Source organism: Nannobrachium achirus (genome assembly GCF_963921795.1).
Source record: "Nannobrachium achirus genome assembly, chromosome: 3".
NCBI lineage: Eukaryota > Metazoa > Chordata > Actinopteri > Myctophiformes > Myctophidae > Nannobrachium > Nannobrachium achirus.
This window is the reverse complement of record NC_137812.1, coordinates 77,375,415-77,400,414: the sequence shown is the minus strand read 5'-3', so window position 1 is coordinate 77,400,414 and position 25,000 is coordinate 77,375,415. Positions and strand designations below refer to the sequence as shown.

Here is a 25,000-nt window from a genome sequence, read left to right as displayed (position 1 = left end):
TACTCTCTCTTAGCTAAATGTAGTAGTGGGTCAGTAGTGGGTCATATAACTCACATCATAGATGACTCTCTGCACCAGGTCATATTCTCCCTCCAGAGACTGTTAGTAATAGTATTGAGGTAGAGGTAGAGGTAGTGGTAGTAGTAGATGGTAGTCAGTATAACTCACATCGTAGATGACTCTCTGCACCAGGTCATATTCTCCCTCCAGAGACTGTTAGTAATAGTATTGATGTAGAGGTAGTGTAGTGGTAGTAGTAGAGGTAGAGGTAGTAGTAGTGGTAGTGGATAACTCACATCATAGATGACTCTCTGCACCAGGTTGTGTTCTCCCTCCAGAGACTGTTAGTAATAGTATTGAGGTAAAGGTAGTGGTAATGGTAGAGGTAGTGTAGTGGTAGTAGTAGTGGTAGTGGTAGTGGTAGATGGTAGTCAGTATAACTCACATCGTAGATGACTCTCTGCACCAGGTCGTATTCTCCCTCCAGAGACTGTTAGTAATAGTATTGATGTAGAGGTAGTGTAGTGGTAGTAGTAGAGGTAGAGGTAGTGTAGTGGTAGTAGTAGAGGTAGTGGTAGTGTAGTGGTAGTAGTAGAGGTAGTGGTAGTGTAGTGGTAGTGGTAGTGGTAGATGGTAGTCAGTATAACTCACATCATAGATGACTCTCTGCACCAGGTCGTATTCTCCCTCCAGAGACTGTTAGTAATAATATTGAGGTAAAGGTAGTGGTAGTAGTAGAGGTAGAGGTAGAGGTAGAGGTAGTGTAGTGGTAGTAGTAGAGGTAGAGGTAGAGGTAGAGGTAGTGTAGTGGTAGTAGTAGTGGTAGTCGTAGTAGTAGTAGTAGTAGTGGTAGTGGTAGTGGTGGTAGTGGTAGTGGTAGGGTAATGGTAGTGTATAACTCACATCGTAGATGACTCTCTGCACCAGGTCATATTCTCCCTCCAGAGACTGTTAGTAATAGTATTGATGTAGAGGTAGTGTAGTGGTAGTAGTAGGGGTAGAGGTAGTAGTAGTGGTAGTGGATAACTCACATCGTAGATGACTCTCTGCACCAGGTCGTATTCTCCCTCCAGAGACGAGTCCAGCAGCAGAGCCAAAGGGTTGAACTTGACCCTCATGCTGTGGGAGATGCGCTCCGAGCCCGCCTTGCGCAGGTTGGTCCTTTTACCCTGAAGACACACAACACAAGAAGACATGCTTCTTTAGCGTCTTTTACCCTGAAGACACAAGAAGACATGCTTCTTTAACCTCTTTTACCCTGAAGACACAAGAAGACATGCTTCTTTAAGGTCTTTTACCCTGAAGACACAAGAAGACATGCTTCTTTAACGTCTTTTACCCAGAAGACACAAGAAGACATGCTTCTTTAACGTCTTTTACCCTGAAGACACAAGAAGACATGCTTCTTTAAGGTCTTTTACCCTGAAGACACAAGAAGACATGCTTCTTTAAGGTATTTTACCCTGAAGACACAAGAAGACATGCTTCTTTAACGTATTTTACCCTGGAGAAACCCTGAACATCCCACATGCAGTGCTGGAATGTTCAGGTATGAAGATGGGAGGGGGTTATGAGGAGGGTCGGGTGTGTGTGTGTGTGTGTATAGAGCTTCTGGCAGTTAAAGAGTTAACATACTCTACCATACAGATTGGACATTGTAAACACAAACAAAGTGACAGAGGACAGTGACAGTACAGTGACAGGACAGTGACAGTAGAGGGACAGAGCACAGTGACAGAGGACAGTGACAGGACAGGACAGGACAGGACAGGACAGGACAGGACAGGACAGGACAGGACAGGACAGGACAGGACAGTGACAGCACAGTGACAGGACAGTGACAGTAGAGTGACAGAGCACAGTGACAGAGGACAGTGACAGGACAGGACAGGACAGGACAGGACAGGACAGGACAGGACAGTGACAGGACAGGACAGGACAGGACAGGACAGGACAGGACAGGACAGTGACAGAGGACAGTGACAGGACAGTGACAGAGGACAGTGACAGTACAGTGACAGGACAGGACAGGACAGGACAGGACAGGACAGGACAGGACAGGACAGTGACAGGACAGGACAGGACAGGACAGGACAGTGACAGGACAGGACAGGACAGGACAGGACAGGACAGGACAGGACAGTGACAGGACAGTGACAGGACAGGACAGGACAGGACAGGACAGGACAGGACAGGAGAGGACAGTACAGTACAGTGACAGAGGACAGAGGACAGAGGACAGTGACAGTACGGTACAGTGACAGAGGACAGTGACAGTACAGTGACAGAGGACAGTGACAGAGGACAGTGACAGCACAGTGACAGAGGACAGTGACAGTACAGTACAGTGACAGAGGACAGTGACAGTACAGTACAGTGACAGAGGACAGTGACAGTACAGTGACAGAGGACAGTGACAGAGGACAGTGACAGCACAGTGACAGAGGACAGTGACAGTACAGTGACAGAGGACAGTGACAGGACAGGACAGGACAGGACAGGACAGGACAGGACAGGACAGGACAGGACAGGACAGGACAGGACAGGACAGTGACAGAGGACAGTGACAGAGGACAGTGACAGAGGACAGTGACAGTACAGTGACAGTACTCACAGGAGGCAGGCTGACCTGTCCGGTGACCTCGGGGGGCTTCATGCTGAGCAGGGGGTCCTCCTGGGGGTCCTGGGGGTCCCCGCTGGGGTAGGGGGGAGGGGGGTACGGCGGGTACTCCTCCATGTAGGGCTCCTGGAGGGGCGGGGCCTCCGCTAGCTCCTCCCCCTCCAGCAGGGCGTGGCCGGTGGAGGCGGGGTCATGGATGGGGGAGCGGGGGGGCAGGGGAGGGGGGGTCAGGCTGGGGGGGTGAATTAACACATTAAGACCTGAGAGCAACTTCTTCACTTTCAAGATTTTGAAGTCGCTGGACGATGCAAGAACGCTGATCCACGCCTTTGTTTTCTCTCGGCTTGATTACTGCAACGCACTTCTCTCTGGTCTGCCAAAGATAACTACTGACAGACTACAACTTGTTCAAAATGCTGCAGCCAGAGTTTTAACTAAAACTAAGATAAGAGAAAATATTACTCCAGTCTTAGTGTCGCTACACTGGCTCCTGGTTGATTTTAGGATTGAATTATTTTACTTGTTTATAAAGCTCTAAATGGTCTGGCACCTTCGTACCTCTATGACTGCCTGCATAGATACGCTCCAAACCGCCCACTCAGGTCTTCTAGTGCAGACCTGCTTGATGTGTCCAATATGACATATAAAAATATGGTGAAGCAGCTTTCTGCTTTTATGGACCGACAGCTTGGAATAAACTCCCCCTACACCTAAGACAGGCAGCCTCTGTGGATAGCTTTAAAGCACAGCTCAAGACAGTGTACATTTCTATACTCTTGCTTTTAGCTGATTTCTTTAAATTCCTGTGTTGCTTTTGAAGTCTGCACTGTTCTTAAAATGTTTTAAATGTTCTTCAATGTTTTATGTTTTATTTTTCTCTGCTTTATTGTAATCATGTGTATTTTTTTCTGTTAAAGGGATATTCCACTTAAAAAAAATGGTCACTTTATCATCTAATCAGGCTTTTATGAACACCCCGAACAGTTTTTAATTTACTTCATTCAATATTTAGATATTTGATGTAAACGTTATGTGCCCCCCCAGGCTCAGGGCCTCTCCACATACACACCCATTGTAACTTCAAACTCCATTCTGACAGTACCCTCGCTAGAAACCCCAGGGCAAAAATCCACTCGTCCGAGACAGTTTGCCCTCCTGGCCCCCAAACTGTGGAATAAACTCCCTGTCGCACTTAGAACTACAGACTCACTCCCTAGCTTCCATTAGAACTACAGTCTCACTCCCTAGCTTCCATTAGAACTACAGTCTCGCTCCCTAGCTTCCATTAGAACTACAGACTCACTCCCTAGCTTCCATTAGAACTACAGTCTCACTCCCTAGCTTCCATTAGAACTACAGACTCACTCCCTAGGTTCCATTAGAGCTACAGACTCACTCCCTAGCTTCCACCGAGGACTGAAGACTCACCTCTTCAGACTCCACCTAAACCCATAGCACTACTGTAACACTCCCCCTTCCCTCAATGACCATACATGAAGCTAGGTTTTAGAAGTTTTTTTTCTGATTAGGTGCGTGGTCTACCTATGTTATTGTTTTTCTAGACTGATATTCCTATGCATTTGTTATATTGTTGTTAACACATCGGGTGCCCACGTGGTGTCTACAAGTAAATTTCTTTGATGTCGCTGACTCGCTGGAGGCCCACGACGCGTTTGACGCGTTGTACAGTAAACTATACTGTACTGTAGCTACTGCACTTGGCTACCGCGGTGATGAAACAAACTCCATTTCCCAACATGCAGCGCGCAATTACGTCACCCGGACGTGCTGTGTGTCTCGTTGACTTCCTGTCTAACGGCTGCACAAAAACGCTGTTCTCTCCTAATCTAGCTTTTAAATCACTTTCATTTCAAAACGGCAGCCTCTTCTACACAACACAAACACAACACAAACACAACACAAACACTGTGGCTTAGAAATGATAAAAAACGGTCCTGACTGAAAGAAAAGATTTTCGCGAAATAAACAGGACATACTCGGATTACATTTACTCGGATTACTTTTCTCGCCAGTACTCTCGCCGGTAGGTAAAATGACGCGTTTGACGCGCGTTGCCATGGGCACCAGCAAATTAGACGTCAGAGATCGCGTGGGCATCCGATGTGTTAATGTACTGACATATTATCTTATATTATTATAGTGATGTGTATTACCTGCTTATTGTAAGTCGCTTTGGATTAAACGTGTCTGCTAAATGCCTAAACTGTAAACTGTACAATGTGTTTACAAAGTGATAACAATGTGATTACAATGTGATTACATGTGTGTCTACTGTCTACTATAGTCTGCCATTTCTCATATTATTTTAATTCATGAGGTGAATGTACAGTATGTGTCAATTATTATTTATATATTTATTGTGTCAATTATTGTTTGACCAAGGTCAGTGGTGACTTCTTATGACTGTATATGATATGATATGATATATGATATATGATATGATATGATATGATATGATATGATATGATATTATATAATGATATATACAGTATCTCCCCTGTTGTCACCAATCTTGATGTAAAAATGGACCCCCAGCTGACCTTTGAGCCCCATATAAAACACCTTTGCAAAACGTCATTTTTTAACCTCAGAAATATAGCCAAACTCCGTCCCACACTCACCCTGCCAGATGCAGAAAAACTCATCCACGCCTTTATCTCCTCAAGGCTTGCCTACTGCAATGCACTTCTCGTCGGGACCCCTAGCAAGAGCATCCAGAAGCTCCAGTACATTCAGAACAGCGCTGCTAGGGTCCTGACGAGAGTGCGGAAATATGAACATATCACACCTATCCTGCATTCCCTTCACTGGCTTCCCATCTCCTACCGGATAGAGTACAAGGTCTGTCTCCTCACCCACCAGTGCATCCATGGCAACGCTCCTTCCTATTTAAAGGAACTCATTGAACCCCCGGATTCCACCCGCTCCACCCGCTCCCTCCGATCTGCAAACACCAACACACTTAAGGGCAAAAACACAAAGCTACGCACTATGGGGGATCGGGCTTTCAGCTCAGCTGCTCCTCGACTGTGGAACGACCTCCCCGACCATCTGAGAGCACCACAGTCCATTGACATTTTTAAAGGGGGACTAAAGACTTTTCTTTTTAACAAGACGTTTGCCTAGGCCCTAGACAGTCTTTGGATGTTTTATGTGTTTTTCTTAGCTGTGTAAATAGGTGATCAATGTTCTGATTTTATTCACTGTGTTTCTCGTTTTAATTCTTAGTTGTTTTCTTAAGGTTTTTCAATTTTAATGTAGCACTTTGAGATTTGCTTCAAATGTAAAGTGCGTTATAAATAAAATGTATTATTATTATTATTATTAATATGATATACATGATATACACATGATAGACTGTCATGCTGGCTACAGAGTTAGAATCGTGTTAAGAAACACGCACAGGCACAAAAGTGTTCTCTCCCTACTGGCGTCAACGCTAGGCGCCCCCTGGAGGACAGTTTTATGCTCACCTCTGGTTGCTGTGCAGGTCGGTGGCCGTTCCTCTGGAATGCTCTGAACCTCCTGCCTCCTCATCCTCTGGACTCCCATCGTAGTACGCTGCAAGGTCAATGAAGCATAGAGTATCATATCAGTATCAACAGTATCATACAGCGTTAGTAGCCTGATTTCAGACTCTGCGCTGAGCTTGAGTCTGACATTGTCCCATTGACAAGAGATTTCAAAGGGGAGGGGATTTTAAATTTGAAATTCCCAATCACAAGAGATCTGGTGGGAGGGGTTGTGTTTGACTTGTGTGTACACAAAAACATTCCCCCCTCCCCCTCCCCTCTATGACAGGCATCAAACGGGTCTTTGTCTTTGATGCTAACGAGGTGTGCAAAACCCCCTTTGAAGTTCAAAGGGAGCAATTAAGAGCTTTGGCTGAGCTCTCCCTCCCTCCACTGTTTCTGTTGATTTTCAAAAGTTAGACCCACCCCCTCCTCCGAGCCTCCGACTCTCATTGGCTGGTGTTGCCTCAGACCAAATCAGGTAGAGGTGCATTAAGCAACACCAGACCAAGAGAAGCAGTCCACTCAGAGAGTGGGCGGGTCCACTCAGAGAGTGGGCGGGTCTATGGGCGGAGCCATCCTCTGGACTTCCATCGTAGGACGCTGCACGGTCAGTACGGTTCACTCAAAGTAATGAATAAACCAAGACTAGAAACTTCAACTTGTTGTTTATGAATAGAATGTCATTTTGTCCAATCTGTATGGTAGAGTATGTTAATACAATATAACTTATACATTCTGTATGGTAGAGTATGTTAATGGAATATAACTTATACAATCTGTATGGTAGAGTATGTTAATACAATATAACGTATACATTCTGTATGGTAGAGTATGTTAATGGAATATAACTTATACAATCTGTATGGTAGAGTATGTTAATACAATATAACTTATACAATCTGTATGGTAGAGTATGTTAATACAATATAACTTATACAATCTGTATGGTAGAGTATGTTAATACAATATAACTTATACATTCTGTATGGTAGTATGTTAATGGAATATAACTTATACAATCTTTATGGTAGAGTATGTTAATACAATATAACTTATACATTCTGTATGGTAGTATGTTAATGGAATATAACTTATACAATCTTTATGGTAGAGTATGTTAATGGAATATAACTTATACAATCTGTATGGTAGAGTATGTTAATACAATATAACTTATACAATCTTTATGGTAGAGTATGTTAATACAATATAACGTATACATTATGTATGGTAGAGTATGTTAATGGAATATAACTTATACATTCCGTATGGTAGAGTATGTTAATGGAATATAACTTATACAATCTGTATGGTAGAGTATGTTAATACAATATAACTTATACATTCTGTATGGTAGAGTATGTTAATGGAATATAACATATACAATCTGTATGGTAGAGTATGTTAATACAATATAACTTATACATTCTGTATGGTAGAGTATGTTAATGGAATATAACTTATACAATCTGTATGGTAGAGTATGTTAATACAATATAACTTATACAATCTTTATGGTAGAGTATGTTAATACAATATAACTTATACATTATGTATGGTAGAGTATGTTAATGGAATATAACTTATACATTCCGTATGGTAGAGTATGTTAATGGAATATAACCTATACAATCTGTATGGTAGAGTATGTTAATACAATATAACTTATACAATCTGTATGGTAGAGTATGTTAATACAATATAACTTATACATTCTGTATGGTAGAGTATGTTAATACAATCTGTATGGTAGAGTATGTTAATACAATATCACTTTTGGGTGGTTGTATTTTGCCCTGCTCTTCTATTAGTCTGGGATCGCTTCCAATTTGGGGCTTTTGATCCGGTTGGGAGTGGATGGCGTCCTACGTCATTTTGTACTCAAAACGGACGACACTTTGCCCGGAACTACCAAACCGGAATCAGTTTTTACCCAAAACAATTCCCGCACTCAATGACATCATTTTGCTACCTACCCAATCAAACCCTTGCTGCAGCGGAGTTTTGCTTATTTTTTGAAAGGTTTGTTTGGTAAATCCATCTTTTAGTCCAACTAGCAGTGACTGCATTTAAACAGGGATTTAAACAAGGATTTAAACAGGGATTTGGGAAACAAACGGGAAACCAAAACAAAGCGACGCTGCTTCTGCCTTCCAGGCTAGGATCAAACCACCTGTGTAGTAAACGAGCACCAGGCTTTCCCCCGAGAAAGCCTGGTGACGCAAGGTTACTCTTCTATTGAGACATTTAGAATGTGTCAAAGGTCATGATAATATAATAATACCTCTCCTAGACACAGGATCTGAATCTATAGGTATATAGATCAATGAATCTATACCTGATGATCAATTAATCTATACCTGATGATCAATGAATCTATACCTGATGATCAATGAATCTATACCTGATGGTCAATGAATCTATACCTGATGGTCAATGAATCTATACCTGATGGTCAATGAATCTATACCTGATGGTCAGTCAATGAATCTATACCTGATGGTCAATGAATCTATACCTGATGAATCTATACCTGATGGTCAATGAATCTATACCTGATGGTCAATGAATCTATACCTGATGATCAATGAATCTATACATGATGATCAATGAATCTATACCTGATGATCAATGAATCTATACCTGATGATCAATCAATGAATCTATACCTGATGGTCAATGAATCTATACCTGATGATCAATCAATGAATCTATACCTAATGGTCAATGAATCTATACCTGATGATCAATGAATCTATACCTGATGATCAATGAATCTATACCTGATGGTCAATGAATCTATACCTGATGATCAATCAATGAATCTATACCTGATGATCAATCAATGAATCTATACCTGATGATCAATGAATCTATACCTGATGATCAATCAATGAATCTATACCTGATGGTCAATGAATCTATAGCTGATGATCAATGAATCTATACCTGATGGTCAATTAATCTATACCTGATGATCAATCAATGAATCTATACCTGATGATCAATGAATCTATACCTGATGATCATTGAATCTATACCTGATGGTCAATGAATCTATACCTGATGATCAATGAATCTATACCTGATGATCAATGAATCTATACCTGATGATCAATGAATGAATCTATACCTGATAATCAATTAATCTATACCTGATGATCAATGAATCTATACCTGATGATCAATGAATCTATACCTGATGATCAATTAATCTAAACCTGATGATCAATAAATCTATACCTGATGGTCAATGAATCTATACCTGATGGTCAATGAATCTATACCTGATGGTCAATGAATCTATACCTGATGGTCAATGAATCTATACCTGATGGTCAGGATTCAATGAATCTATACCTGATGGTCAAGATTCAATGCATTGCTCAATGGTAAAAATGTCAGGTAATCAGGTTCAAATCTGGGTTAGGGTTAGGTTTACCCTAACAAATGTTTACCCTAACCCTAACCCATACAGATTTTTATATGGGTAATAATAATTTTTGACAGAGTGCCGCTTTAAACAACTAAACTGTAATTGAAAACCAAACGAATATGAAAACTAAGGAGGAAAAAGAAAACCATAATAACCTTGGTACGCTGATGGCGCCGGAGTGGTGGTCACGGCAACAGCCTCAGCGGGGATGGTCTCCATAGCAGCCAGGGTGGTCTTCTGGTAGAGCAGCTTCTGGATGTTGGGCCCCTGGGGGCCCTCGGGCTCCGTGATGGAGCTGCGTTTCTTCAGGGGCCTCGGGGCGTGGTGCAGCCTGCGGCGCAGGGCCTCCAGGTCGGCCGGGTCCGAGCAGGGCTTCCGCAGGTGGAGCGGCGTGGACACAAAGGGGAGGAGCTTGGTGGGGCTGAGGGGCCGCGGGGCGGCGCGCTCCGACGCCTCGGGCCCCTGGGAGAGGGGGCCCCCCTCGCTGCTGCTGCTGCTGGGGGCCCCCGGGGGCCCCGGGGCCGGCGGGCAGCAGCTGGGCTCGAAGTCGCCACCATCGGTCACAGACGAGCCCCCGCTGGAGCCGTCTGAGGAGGAGGGCTGCTGCCCTCCGGTGGCCGGGAGGACCGGCTTCCCGTAAACTGGCATGAGAGAGAAAGGGTTAGGGTTAGGGTTAGGGTAAGTAGAGTTAGTAGCACTAGTTGGTCTGCTAGTAGACTAGAGCTTCATGTTCATGTCCCGAACCCTAACCCTAACCCTAACCCCAACATTAAAGGACCTACACCATGAATTTTCACTTTTTCTATTTTAAAACCTTTTTTTGGGGTCCCACTGGCACCTTCTATCCTCACAAAGTCCTATTTCTGTACATTGTGTCTTTCTCTGGTTTTGGGAAGACAGAGATGAAAAGCTTTCCACGGTTTCTCAGAACAATGCTGTTCTGAGAGTTGACGCATGTGACGTCACACGCGTTTCCCGTTTTTTTTCAGAGTCAAAAAAAAAAAAAATTCAAAAAAAATTTTTTTTCAACTTTTTTTTTTTTCAAAACTTTTTTTTTTCAAAATTTTTTTTCAAAAAACTTTTTTTTTTTCAAAAACTTTTTTTTTCAAAAAACTTTTTTTCAAAAACTTTTTTTTTCAAAAAACTTTTTTTTTCAAAAACTTTTTTTTTCAAAACACTTTTTTTTTCAAAAAACTTTTTTTTTTCAAAAACTTTTTTTTTCAAAAAACTTCTTTTTTTTTCAAAAAACTTTTTTTTTTCTGGAAAAACCCCACTAGATGCGCCCCTGAGCAAACAGAGGCCGTTTTGGTATTGCAGCTGGAGAGCCTCATTATAGTAGAGCTAGAACAAACAAAAAGAATGGTCAGAGTGTTTGTTGAGGGTTAAAACCTGTCTAAGACTCAATTTTGAGCATATATTTATACAAAAAATATAGTTTTAAAAGCATGGTGTTCAGTAGGCCCTTTAACATGAAGAAGTAGAGTTAGTAGCACTAGTTGGTCTGCTAGTAGACTAGAGCTTCATGTTCATGTCCCGAACCCTAACCCTAACCCCAACCCCAACATTAACATGAAGAAGTAGAGTTAGTAGCACTAGTTGGTCTACTAGTAGACCAGATCATGTCCCTGTCCCTAACTTGTCCTAGTAGTAGTAGTAGTAGTAGTAGTAGTAGTAGTAGTAGAGTGCTGGGTGTACATGGAGTAGTACTAGTAGTAGTAGTAGTAGTAGTAGTACTAGTAGTAGTAGTACTAGTAGTAGTAGTAGTAGTAGTAGTAGTAGTAGTAGTAGTAGTAGTAGTATTAGTTACCTCGACGTGTCAGGGTGTTGCTCTTCCCAGTAGGTAGTATAGTAGCAGAGTGCTGGGTGTACATGGAGTAGTAGTAGTAGTAGTAGTAGTAGTAGTAGTAGTAGTAGTAGTAGTAGTAGTACTAGTATAAGGTATAGGTGGTATTAGTTACCTCTATGTGTCAGCGTGTTGCTCTTCCCAGTAGGTAGTATAGTAGCAGAGTGCTGGGTGTACATGGAGTAGTAGTAGTAGTAGTAGTAGTAGTAGTAGTAGTATAAGGTACAGGTGGTAGTAGTTACCTCTACGTGTCAGGGTGCTACTCTTCCCAGTAGTAGTAGTAGGTAGTAGAGTAGAAGAGTGCTGGGTGTACATGGAGTAGTACTACTAGTAGTAGTAGTAGTAGTAGTAGTAGTAGTAGTAGTAGTACTAGTATAAGGTATAGGTGGTAGTAGTTACCTCTACGTGTCAGGGTGGAGGTCTTCCCGGGGGGTGGAGCAGAGCTCTGGGTGTACATGGAGTAGATGGACGACGCTGCCACCATCTGGGGCTTCTGGAGAACTGCAGGAGGAGGAGGAGGGGTGTCCGGGGTGAAAGGTCGCACGGTGGCAGCCGGGGGGGCGTCCTGCTTGGGGGGGAGGGGCAGGGTGTGGCTGTGGGCGGGGAGGGGAGGGGGGGCTCTGAGGTGGGGGGTCCCCGGACTCCCCGGCTTGGCGGTCTTGCCAGGGAAGGTCCCGGTGCTGTAGGGGGGCTTGGTGCTGGGATCAGGGAAGGTCCCGGTGCTGTAGGGGGGCTTGGTGCTGGGATGAGCCTGGGACGAGAAGTGTTTGGGTTTGCTAGGGATGGGAGGGGGGAGGGGGGCTTTGGAGGGCCTCACCACCGCTTTAACTGAACCCTGAAAGACAACAATTAACCTTTAACTGAATTAACCTTTAATTAACCTTTAATTAACCTTTAACTGAACCCTGAAAGACAACAATTACACTTTAACCTTTAGCTGAATTAACCTTTAATTAACCTTTAACTGAATTAACCTTTAATTAACCTTTAACTGAATTAACCTTTAATTAACCTTTAACTGAATTAACATTTAACCTTTAGCTGAATTGACCTTTCATTAACCTTTAGCTGAAACGTGAGAGACGAGAAGACAAGAATTTAAACAGGAACTGCACTCTGTTGAGGTGCCAACCTGTGCCTTGTGCACAAGTAGGCCATGCATGGGCGATGTTGGGCGAATTGTTTGGGGCTGGGCTGCCTGCGTCACACAACCCATCACATCACATTCACATTCACATCCACACCCACATCCACATCCACATCACATCACATCACATCACATCACATCACATCACATCACATCACATCAGAGAAGACACCACAGCAACGGTTCACCATTCCCCCGCAGGCAGGCTCGCAGCAACAGCAGCAGTGGTGTATAAATTATAATTAAAGCTGCAAGCAGCGATGACCGGGCCCTCACAGCTCTACCCACGTCACAAGGGGCAGCAGCCAATCAGAAGCGGGGACGGGGCTAAGTTACACCAATTAAGGACAAGGAAACAAGTCAAAGTCTGTATGACAAACGGTTGATGAGTTATTGCCAACTTAGCGGGGCTAAGTTAAACCAATTAAGCTGAAGGACTCTGGAACAAGTCAAATGACACCACCCAAAAGTCTGTATGACAAACGGTTGATGAGATAAAGCCAAATAGAGTTCCGGCCAATCAGAAGAGGGGGCGGGGCTAAGTTAAACCAATTAAGCTGAAGGACTCTGAAACAAGTCAAATGACACCACCCACAAGTCTGTACGACAAACGGTTGATGAGTTATAGCCAAATAAAGTTCCGGCCAATCAGAAGATGGGGCGGGGCTAAGTTAAACCAATTAAGCTGAAGGACTCTGAAACAAGTCAAATAACACCACCCACAAGTCTGTACGACAAACGGTTGATGAGTTATAGCCAAATACATTTTTGGCCAATCAGAAGATGGGGCTGGGCTAAGTTAAACCAATTAAGCTGAAGGACTCTGAAAAAAGTCAAATGACACCACCCAAAAGTCTGTATGACAAACGGTTGATGAGATAAAGCCAAATAGAGTTCCGGCCAATCAGAAGAGGGGGCGGGGTTAAGTTAAACCAATTAAGTAGAGATAAAGCCAAATAAAGTTCTGGCCAATCAGAAGATGGGGCGGGGCTAAGTTAAACCAATTAAGCTGAAGGACTCTGAAACAAGTCAAATGACACCACCCACAAGTCTATACGTAAAACGGTTGATGAGTTATAGCCAAAAAAATCGACCAATCAGAAGATGGGGCGGGGCTAACTTAAACCAACTAAGCTGAAGGACTCTGAAACAAGTCAAATGACACCACCCACAAGTCTGTACGACAAACGGTTGATGAGTTATAGCCAAATAAAGTTCCGGCCAATCAGAAGATGGGGCGGGGCTAAGTTAAACCGATTAAGCTGAATGACTCTGAAACAAGTCAAATGACACCACCCACAATTCTGTATGACAAACGGTTTATGAGATAAAGCCAAATAGAGTTCCGGCCAATCAGAAGATGGGGCGGGGCTAAGTTAAACCAATTAAGCTGAAGGACTCTGAAACAAGTCAAATGACACCACCCACAAGTCTGCACGACAAACGGTTGATAAGTTATAGCCAAATACATTTTTGGCCAATCAGAAGATGGGGCTGGGCTAAGTTAAACCAATTAAGCTGAAGGACTCTGAAACAAGTCAAATGACACCACCCACAATTCTGTATGACAAACGGTTGACGAGATAAAGCCAAATAGAGTTCCGGCCAATCAGAAGAGGGGGCGGGGCTAATTTAAACCAATTAAGCTGAAGGACTCTGAAACAAGTCAAATGACACCACCCACAAGTCTGTACGACAAACGGTTGATGAGTTATAGCCAAATAAAGTTCCGGCCAATCAGAAGATGGGGCGGGGCTAAGTTAAACCAATTAAGCTGAAGGACTCTGAAACAAGTCAAAAGACACCACCCACAAGTCTGTACGAAAAACGGTTGATGATTTATAGCCAAAAAAACGGCCAATCAGAAGATGGGGCGGGGCTAACTTAACCCAATTAAGCTGAAGGACTCTGAAAAAAGTCAAATGACACCACCCACAAGTCTGTACGACAAACGGTTGATGAGTTATAGCCAAATAATCTTTCGGCCAATCAGAAGATGGGGCGGGGCTAAGTTAAACCAATTAAGCTGAATGACTCTGAAACAAGTCAAATGACACCACCCACAATTCTGTATGACAAACGGTTTATGAGATAAAGCCAAATAGAGTTCCGGCCAATCAGAAGAGGGGGCGGGGCTAAGTTAAACCAATTAAGCTGAAGGACTCTGAAACAAGTCAAATAACACCACCCACGAGTCTGTACGACAAACGGTTGATGAGTTCTAGCCAAATACATTTTTGGCCAATCAGAAGATGGGGCGGGGCTAAGTTAAACCAATTAAGCTGAAGGACTCTGAAACAAGTCAAATGACACCACCCACAATTCTGTATGACAAACGGTTGACGAGATAAAGCCAAATAGAGTTCCGGCCAATCAGAAGAGGGGCGGGGCTAGGTTAAACCAATTAAGCTGAAGGACTCTGAAACAAGTCAAATGACACCACCCACAAGTCTGTATGACAAACGGTTGACGAGATAAAGCCAAATACATTTTCGGCCAATCAGAAGAGGGGCGGGGCTACGTTAAACCAATGAAGGTGAAGGACTCTTAATCAAGTCAAATGACACCACCCTCAAGTTTGTACGACAAACAGAAGAGAGGGCACTTCCTGTTTGGTGAAGGAAGTTTGACGCTTCGCCACGGGCACGTTGTTTTACGAAAACTCATGATTTTGATAACTCATCGTCGTTAAGGTGTTTTGTGTACCCTGAGCGAATTTGAAGTTGATCCGATTAACCCCCTAGGAGGAGTTTGTTAAAGTGCGACACGTGAAAACGGCCCAAAATGCGCCAAAACTCCAAAAATAAGTCAACATGGCTGACTTCCTGTTTGGTTTCGGACTTGGCGCCAAGAGACTTTTTTGTGAGTCAGATTTTCGTACTTGTAGGTGAAACCGTATAGTGGGGCTGCGCCGTTGAAATTTTGTAGGGGGCGCTATTGAGCCATTAGGCCACGCCCCTTTTTGTGTATTAAAAAATACAATTTTTTTCGCCACTTGTGATGTGTGTGCAAAGTTGCGCAACTTTTGGAGTACGTTTGGCGCCTCAAAAATGTGATTCATTTGGCGGAAGAAGAAGAAGAATCTTTGCAATTACAATAGGGTCCTCACACTACTGTGTGCTCGGGCCCTAATAAAACACATAACCCATACTTTTACCAGCAAGAAATTCCACTAATTTTTCCCACCACTGACTGCAATACTAGCCGTGATGGGCAAGCTACTTGGAAAATGTAGTAAGCTAAGCTACAAGTTACTCTTGATGAATTATAGCTTAAGCTACAGCGAAGCTATCCACAGAGAAATGTAGCAAAGCAAGTTACAAGCTACACAGCAAAAGTAGCTTACTAAAACAACACTTTTATTTATCAACTTCATGATCAAGTATGTACAACCTCCCACCCTGACAAGCAATTGGAACATAGGAGTTGAGTTAGTCTCACTCTGTTCCACCGATATATATTGTGAAAATAGCACATCTACAAGCTCACAACGCCTCGGAACACATGGCGTTTCGAGCTTGTAGATCTGCCATTTTCACAATTTGTGACTCTTTACTATAATGTCAATTTGGCCAATGTTTGACCAGTTTTTATAGTTTGTTGATAACTTCTGATGCAGTTTTGGTCTTTTATTTATATTTTTGTAGGCATTAAAAATGTCTAAAAGGTCCTTAAATTGCCACTTCACTGTCATTAGTTAGCTGTGGACAAAAGAGTGCACTGACTTGTGTGCTGTCGGAACAGCTGATAAGCTGCAGCCAGCAGTGGACAATAACTAAAGTAAATGTACTTGAGTACTTTTACTTTTATATGTACTTTAAGTAGCCTATTTTTAAAAGCATGTATGTACTCTTGAATACCTAAGTAGGCTACATTTAAAAGCAAGTACTTTTTTACTTTTACTTAAAGGAGTAGTTCACCCCCAAAATGACTTTTTTTCTATTGATTACTCATGCCATGGAGAGTAGAGTTCAATAATACTTTTTGGTTTTTGTCACATTCCTAAGACAAAAATTTGATTCGAGTAAATTTACCCCCATTGATTTCGGATGGGAACCCGTTTCGAAACGGGTCCCCATCCGGAACGAATGGGGGTACTATTGTTATCACATTTTCGTCTTAGGAATGCGACAAAAAACTAAAAATATTATTGAACTCTAGTCTCCATGGCATGACTAATCAATAGAAAAAAGGTCATTTTGGGGGTGAACTACTCCTTTAAGTAACATTTTGACTGAGCTACTTTTACTGTGGATTGGAGTAAATGTGACCAGGAGTACTCTGTACTCTTACTGTCCATCTCTGGCTGCAGCGCCTCAAGCCTGATTTATGCTCCGCCCCGTGAGATCTACAAGCTCACAATGGTCGCATTTGCAACGCGATGTGAGCTTGTATGTCAGCTGTTCTCAGACGTTCTCTGAACACTTCACCAGGTCGTTGCGGGGTGACCGGTGAAGTGACTCGCTTTAGTGGCTTCTCTAACACACAGAGGAGGTTCGTTGAATGAAGTGAAAGCAGCGCTGTGCAGAACAACATGTTTGGGGATCTGTTGGGAATTCTTTTCCTCACAAACTTTATTTAGCAGTCAATTTTCGCCAGGATAGTAACGTATAGCGTTTGTTGGACGCTACGTCACTACTGGGGTCTAAAAATAGCTACGCTACAGAAAAAGCTTTTTGGTTCAAAAGGAGCGGCGCTACCGTGACGCTACTGAGAAATATAGTTAAGCTATGTAGCGTCGCTACTTGTAGCTCGCTACTGCCCATCACTTCCCCTCGGCCTCAATGCACAGGGATGGTCTCTCGACCATGTCCCCTCTCTCTCTTTAAAAACGCCTTTTCGCTTTTCTAAATTCGCTGTCGGCGTGGAAGCTTGCATTGACTTTATAAGGTTTTAAATAAAAAGCGAATTATTCGCAAACTCGCTAATTCGCCCCTGGTGTGTAAAGACCTTTACTCTGGGCGACCCCGGGATCAAACTGGGAACCATCCGGACACTCTACCCCTGAGCCATTGCCGTTAGAAAAGTACCTGGCTGTCCCTGAGGTGGTTGTCTGTGTTGTGATTGGTCCGTGCAGGAACAGGGGGTGGGACATCTTTCTCAGCCTCTGTAACAAAGAAATACAAATAAAATCTACAGCAACCCCATGACCCACCAGCAGGGGTCACTGCTGCACTAATACAATCTAATGGATACAATATAATGGATACAATCTGATGCAACTCCATATTCACCAGATCCCATAAAGCAACCATCTTCACAGACTCCTATTAGACTGATGACATATTATTATTGAACATATTATAATAGTTTAAATACATTTTAAACCATTTCTATTGGACCAACACTAATTACATGCTTACCATGCTGACCACAATGATGATTGTTTGCTTGGCTGACGGATTAACTGACTGATTGTTTGGTTAATTGATTGCTGTTTGTTTGATTGATTAATTGATTGATTGATTGATTGATTGATTGATTGATTGATTGAATAACCACTTAAGCTATATATTTTATACTTTCACAATCTTTCTAAAACAAAGGTGAGCCTGTAAAGCAGCCATATGAGTTCAACATCATGACAAATGATAAATGCTTCATTTACAGTACGTAGCGCCTTTATCCAAACCCTAACCCTAGCACAGGTGGAGCCCGGAATCGAACCGGGAACCTTTTCCTCCTGAGACACTGTTTTTATTATTTATCAGATCAGTGTTCAAGGACCACCAAACTGATATGTATTTGATCGCAGGCCCCAGGGACCACCAGAAGAGAATATTTGTGTAAAAAAATATTTCCAAAACATTAAAAAACAAATGTTCAAAAATAGCAGATGTACAAGCTCACTTTGAGCCACTCTGCGATCATGTATATCGGCTTCTATTATATATATATATATATATATATATATATATATATATATATGTTTGTAATAGCGATATATAAAAAATATGGATAGTGGTTAAAATGACTGATGCTGTATTAATACATTTTGATAGGGACCCCCCCTAAAACCCCCTCAAGGACCCCTGGGGGTCCCTGGACCCCGCTTTTAGAAGCACTGAGTCATATCTTCATCAGTTAGATCTCCCTGATGAAAACGTTGATAAGAACTAATAATCAATAAGAAACAGTGGATGAAAGATGAAAGGTCACCTGTGTCCTGGCAGCCTAGGCTGGTCATGCGGGGCAGAGTGGAGGCGTGGCCGGGGGCGTGGCCGGGGGCGTGGCCTCCCCCTCCGGAGTCCAGAGACGAGCTGATCCAATCAGATGGCCTGCAGGTCTGAAACCCTGGAGAAAGATCAGGTTAGGGTTAGGGTTTTGGGGGTCAGTTAGGTCAGGAGGTCAGTCAGTTAGGGTAACCCTAACCCTGGAGAAAGATCAGATTAGGGTTAGGGTTAGACCCTAGATAAAGATCAGGTTTTGGGGGTCAGGAAGGAACTCAAGCCTGCTCAGACGATGTGAGATTAGGGTTAGGGTTAAGGTTATGGATGTGGTTTTGGGGGTCAGTTAGGTCAGGAGGTCAGTCAGTTAGGGTAACGGTTAGGGTTAGGGTTAGGGTCAGGAGGTCAGTCAGTTAGCGTGACCCTAACCCTGGAGAAAGATCAGGTTTTGGGGGTCAGGACCTCAAAGCCTGCTCAGACGATGTGAGATTATGTGATTGTCATTTTGGTTGTGCAGCAATGCACGCTAGTACAAGACGCACCACCATAATACTACAAGTCCCACAATGCACTGCGAGTGCATTGGCGCCTATGGAGGGCCAGTGAGCGGGGATTGGTGAGGATCACAGAGCAGCAAACTGAGCTTAAATAATGCATTTTGCAAGCTGTTTCATTTTTGCAATTATTAAGGGACATAACAAATCTTTTTTGCCGTTTGCCGGTTGAAAAACATTTTCACTTTAAATTACTGACAAAGCCGTAAGAAAATATTGCAACTGATTTTATAATTTTATGTTTTACTTAATTTGTTTAATGATTACACTAATATATGCAGTGTTTGGTCCAGGTTCAATAAATGCAATCATTTCAGTATGTTTTACAGTAAACAAACATTGAACCAGTCCGGCCCTCGACATTTTTTTATATTTTGCCCCCCCCCTGTATTTGAGTTTGACATCCCTGATCTACAAGCTCACAACGCCTCGTGCTGTGAGGCGTTGTGAGCTTGTAGATTGGCTATTTGTGAGCTTAGGTGTAGAGGGGGAAAAATCAAATTGACAAGTATCCATAATACACTGATGATTGTGCTGTCAAACAATGAAACTATATGAAATCTATGAAAAGGTTGTGGGGGTCCCTGCTTCAATTCTCTCTCTCAACTAAGTGGTCCTTGCTTCATCTCTCTCTCAACAAAGGGGTCCTTGGACTGAAAACGTTGTACAATTCTACCTGATGGTTTCAGTGGTCGTGGAGGAGGCTTCATAAAGGACTCTATTCTACCTGATGGTTTCAGTGGTCGTGGAGGAGGCTTCATAAAGGACTCTATTCTACCTGATGGTTTCAGTGGTCGTGGAGGAGGCTTCATAAAGGACTCTATTCTACCTGATGGTTTCAGTGGTTGTGGAGGAGGCTTCATGTTGGACTCTATTCTACCTGATGGTTTCAGTGGTCGTGGAGGAGGCTTCATAGAGGACTCTATTCTACCTGATGGTTTCAGTGGTCGTGGAGGAGGCTTCATAAAGGACTCTATTCTACCTGATGGTTTCAGTGGTCGTGGAGGAGGCTTCATGTTGGACTCTATTCTACCTCATGGTTTCAGTGGTCGTGGAGGAGGCTTCATGTTGGACTCTATTCTACCTGATGGTTTCAGTGGTCGTGGAGGAGGCTTCATAAAGGACTCTATTCTACCTGATGGTTTCAGTGGTCGTGGAGGAGGCTTCATAAAGGACTCTATTCTACCTGATGGTTTCAGTGGTCTGTGGAGGAGGCTTCATAGAGGACTCTATTCTACCTGATGGTTTCAGTGGTCTGTGGAGGAGGCTTCATAAAGGACTCTATTCTACCTGATGGTTTCAGTGGTCGTGGAGGAGGCTTCATGTTGGACTCTATTCTACCTGATGGTTTCAGTGGTCGTGGAGGAGGCTTCATAAAGGACTCTATTCTACCTGATGGTTTCAGTGGTCTGTGGAGGAGGCTTCATAAAGGACTCTATTCTACCTGATGGTTTCAGTGGTTGTGGAGGAGGCTTCATGTTGGACTCTATTCTACCTGATGGTTTCAGTGGTCGTGGAGGAGGCTTCATAGAGGACTCTATTCTACCTGATGGTTTCAGTGGTCGTGGAGGAGGCTTCATAAAGGACTCTATTCTACCTGATGGTTTCAGTGGTCTGTGGAGGAGGCTTCATAGAGGACTCTATTCTACCTGATGGTTTCAGTGGTCGTGGAGGAGGCTTCATAGAGGACTCTATTCTACCTGATGGTTTCAGTGGTCGTGGAGGAGGCTTCATAAAGGACTCTATTCTACCTGATGGTTTCAGTGGTCGTGGAGGAGGCTTCATACCTGATGGTTTCAGTGGTCGTGGAGGAGGCTTCATGGAGGACTCTGGCATGGGCAGAGTGTTGGTCCCGTCAGGGTAGGCGGGTTTCATCAGCACCTCGTGGCGGGTGGGGAGCGGGGGTCCCTGGGGGGTCCCTCCTCCTCCACCGTTAGAGGAGGACTGGATGTAGGGGCCCACGGCTGCTACCCTGGAGGACCCCTGCTGCTGCTGCAGCTGCTGCTGCAGGGGTCCCTGGCTGTCTGGGGCCGCCTGGTGGAGGAGAGAGGTTTGGGATGGAATATTTTTAGTGTCACATCAGATTTTAACCTGCTTTAACTATTCTATGCTTTAGCTTGTGAAAAATAGCAGATATACAAGCTCACAGTGCATATTATATATATATATATATATATATATATATATATATACACAGTATATATGGGAATACAGATGTCCTGTACAAGAAGGGCCAGAGCCGGCTTTACATTCTGAGGAGGCTCAGCTACTTTGGTGTGTGTAGGACTCTGCTGAACATGTTCTATCAATGAGTGGTGGCCAGCACAGTGCTCTATGCAGTGGTATGTTGGGGGGGTAGTACCCTACATACATACAGTACATACTGTATCAATGTATCGTCCTTATTCCGCCGTTATCTTTCCATTTCCACAACAATATACAGATAGAAATGGCATCTAAAAGCTGTGAAAATTTGTAATCATTTGACAGCCCTAATATGTATATATATATATATACAGTATATATATATATATATATATATATATATATATATATATATATATATATATATATACAGTATATATATATATATATACTGTATATATATATATATATATATATATATATATATATATATATATATATATATATATATATATATATATATATCTCAGTGTTCTCAGTGTTGTTGTGGACTGACTGACCAGCAGGTTGTCAGGTTGTTATATATATATACACAGTGTTCTCATATACACAGTGTTCTCATATATACAGTGTTCTCATATATACAGTGTTCTCATATACACAGTGTTCTCATATACACAGTGTTCTCATATATACAGTGTTCTCATATACACAGTGTTTTCATATATACAGTGTTCTCAGAGACTCAGACTGACTGACCAGCAGGTTGTCTTTGTGCTGCAGCGCTGCCTTCTTCTTCCACAGTCTCTGTCGCAGCTCGGCCACGCGTTGCTCCATGGAGTCCACCTCCAGGCTGCGTTTATTCAGTGTCTCTCGCTGCTGCTGCAGCCTGGAGCTCTGCTCCGCGTTCAGCTTGTTCCTCAGCTGGAAGAGAGGAGAGAGAGAAGAACTCTGGTTGGTCTAACATTGAAGAGAGAAGAGCTCTGGTTGGTCTAACATTGAAGAGAGAAGAGAGAGAAGAGCTCTGGTTGGTATAACATTGAAGAGAGAAGAGAGAGAAGAGCTCTGGTTGGTCTAACATTGAAGAGAGAAGAGCTCTGGTTGGTCTAACATTGAAGAGAGGAGAGAGAGAAGAGCTCTGGTTGGTCTAACATTGAAGAGAGAAGAGCTCTGGTTGGTCTATCATTGAAGAGAGAAGAGAGAGAAGAACTCTGGTTGGTCTAACATTGAAGAGAGGAGAGAAAGAAGAGGTCTGGTTGGTCTATCATTGAAGAGAGAAGAGAGAGAAGAGCTCTGGTTGGTCTATCATTGAAGAGAGGAGAGAGAGAAGAGCTCTGGTTGGTCTAACATTGAAGAGAGGAGAGAGAGAAGAGCTCTGGTTGGTCTAACATTGAAGAGAGGAGAGAGAGAAGAGCTCTGGTTGGTCTAACATTGAAGAGAGAAGAGAGAGAAGAGCTCTGGTTGGTCTAACATTGAAGAGAGAAGAGAGAGAAGAGCTCTGGTTGGTCTAACATTGAAGAGAGAAGAGCTCTGGTTGGTCTAACATTGAAGAGAGAAGAGCTCTGGTTGGTCTAACATTGAAGAGAGAAGAGCTCTGGTTGGTCTAACATTGAAGAGAGGAGAGCTCTGGTTGGTCTAACATTGAAGAGAGAAGAGCTCTGGTTGGTCTAACATTGAAGAGAGGAGAGAGAGAAGAGCTCTGGTTGGTCTAACATTGAAGAGAGGAGAGAGAGAAGAGCTCTGGTTGGTCTATCATTGAAGAGAGAAGAACTCTGGTTGGTCTAACATTGAAGAGAGGAGAGAGAGAAGAGCTCTGGTTGGTCTAACATTGAAGAGAGGAGAGAGAGAAGAGCTCTGGTTGGTCTATCATTGAAGAGAGGAGAGAGAGAAGAGCTCTGGTTGGTCTATCATTGAAGAGAGGAGAGAGAGAAGAGCTCTGGTTGGTCTAACATTGTTATTGTTCATCCTGAGCCAGAAGGCAAAGCTCTCTGTCTACCCAACAATCTTTGTTCCTACTCTCACCTATGGTCACAAAGTGTGGGTCATGACCCAAAGAATAAGGTCGCGGGTACAAGCGGCCCAAATGAGTGCTTCCTCAGAAGGGTGGCTGGTATCTCCCTTAGAGATAGAAGGGTGGCAGGTATCTCCCTTAGAGATAGGGTGGCTGGTATCTCCCTTAGAGATAGGGTGGCTGGTATCTCCCTTAGAGATAGGGTGAGAAGTTCAGTCACCCGAGAGAGACTTGGAGTAATACTGCTGCTCCTTCACTTGGAAAGGAGTCAGCTTATGTGGTTAGAGAAACTGTGGCCCAGGAGTTCCACCCAAACATTTAACTTTATACCAGCCCACAACGCACCGCTGCCTCCACGCGTTGTGGGCTTGTAGATCTTCTATGTTCGGTTTGTGCCGGTTGTGGTGAGCCGGTCTGGGCCAAAATGCCAGGGCCCAATTTGTGTCCCAGTCCAGCCCTGCTATCGCCCTACATGTCCCTGCTATCACCCTACTTGTCCCTGCTATCACCCTACTTGTCCCAGTCCGGCCCTGCTATCACCCTACATGTCCCTGCTATCACCCTACTTGTCCCTGCTATCACCCTACTTGTCCCTGCTATCACCCTACTTGTCCCTGCTATCACCCTACTTGTCCCTGCTATCACCCTACATGTCCCTGCTATCACCCTACTTGTCCCTGCTATCACCCTACTTGTCCCTGCTATCACCCTACTTGTCCCTGCTATCACCCTACTTGTCCCTGCTATCACCCTACTTGTCCCAGTCCAGCCCTGCTATCACCCTACTTGTCCCTGCTATCACCCTACTTGTCCCTGCTATGACCCTGCTATCACCCTACTTGTCCCAGTCCAGCCCTGCTATCACCCTACTTGTCCCTGCTATCACCCTACTTGTCCCTGCTATCACCCTACTTGTCCCTGCTATCACCCTACTTGTCCCTGCTATCACCCTACTTGCGCGCTTTACTGTAGCGCTTGTCGTTTTCTTCTGAAAGTGACACAAATTACCAGCAATATTTGGCTATGAGTTGTTCCTGGACACAGAACAGTCTAGTTGTGACTATGAGTTGTTCTTGGACACAGAACAGTGTAGTTGTGACTAGGGTTGGGACTCGTTAGGATTTTAACGATTCCGAGTCCTTAGCGATTCCCTCTTAACTCATTCTGTGCCGATCCCGAACTAGTTCGGCTTTATTTCAATCCAATACAATTTTTTTTTAATTAATTCACTTACCCCGAGCTGCTTGTAGAGTCGTGGGTGGTCCTGGCTCGCTAGCCGCTAGCCAGCTAGCCATTCTACTCTGTCCGACGATATATTCCATTAAAAATGGTTTAAAATACATTTTTGAGCTCCCCAATGTTCACCCAATGTTCGGCGCCGCTTCCGATGAGTACACGAGTGTGCCGATCCCGAAGTAGTCCGGCTTTTTTTAATTAAATGAATAAAATGATAAGAGGCCTTCTGAAGCCTGGCCTGATTTTTCTAGCTACTAGCCGAAAGCTAGCAACGTCCCGGCCGGACGTTATTTGCGAACGCAATC

At 43.5% G+C, this 25,000-nt stretch overlaps 1 protein-coding gene across 1 annotated transcript in view; it reads right to left on the bottom strand.

The window, feature by feature from the left end:
* LOC308282467 (apoptosis-stimulating of p53 protein 2-like) overlaps window positions 1–25,000 on the bottom strand; it is a gene marked incomplete at both ends in the record, with an annotated part of 73,324 nt that overhangs the window by 4,888 nt on the left and 43,436 nt on the right. Inside the window, 11 exon segments of the mRNA XM_080722813.1 lie at window positions 1,032–1,169; window positions 2,615–2,852; window positions 6,115–6,202; window positions 9,748–10,233; window positions 11,835–12,028; window positions 12,086–12,270; window positions 17,613–17,689; window positions 18,742–18,876; window positions 21,091–21,337; window positions 21,516–21,522; window positions 22,179–22,372. Of these exon segments, the coding sequence (XP_080578939.1) occupies window positions 1,032–1,169; window positions 2,615–2,852; window positions 6,115–6,202; window positions 9,748–10,233; window positions 11,835–12,028; window positions 12,086–12,270; window positions 17,613–17,689; window positions 18,742–18,876; window positions 21,091–21,337; window positions 21,516–21,522; window positions 22,179–22,372 (1,989 nt within the window).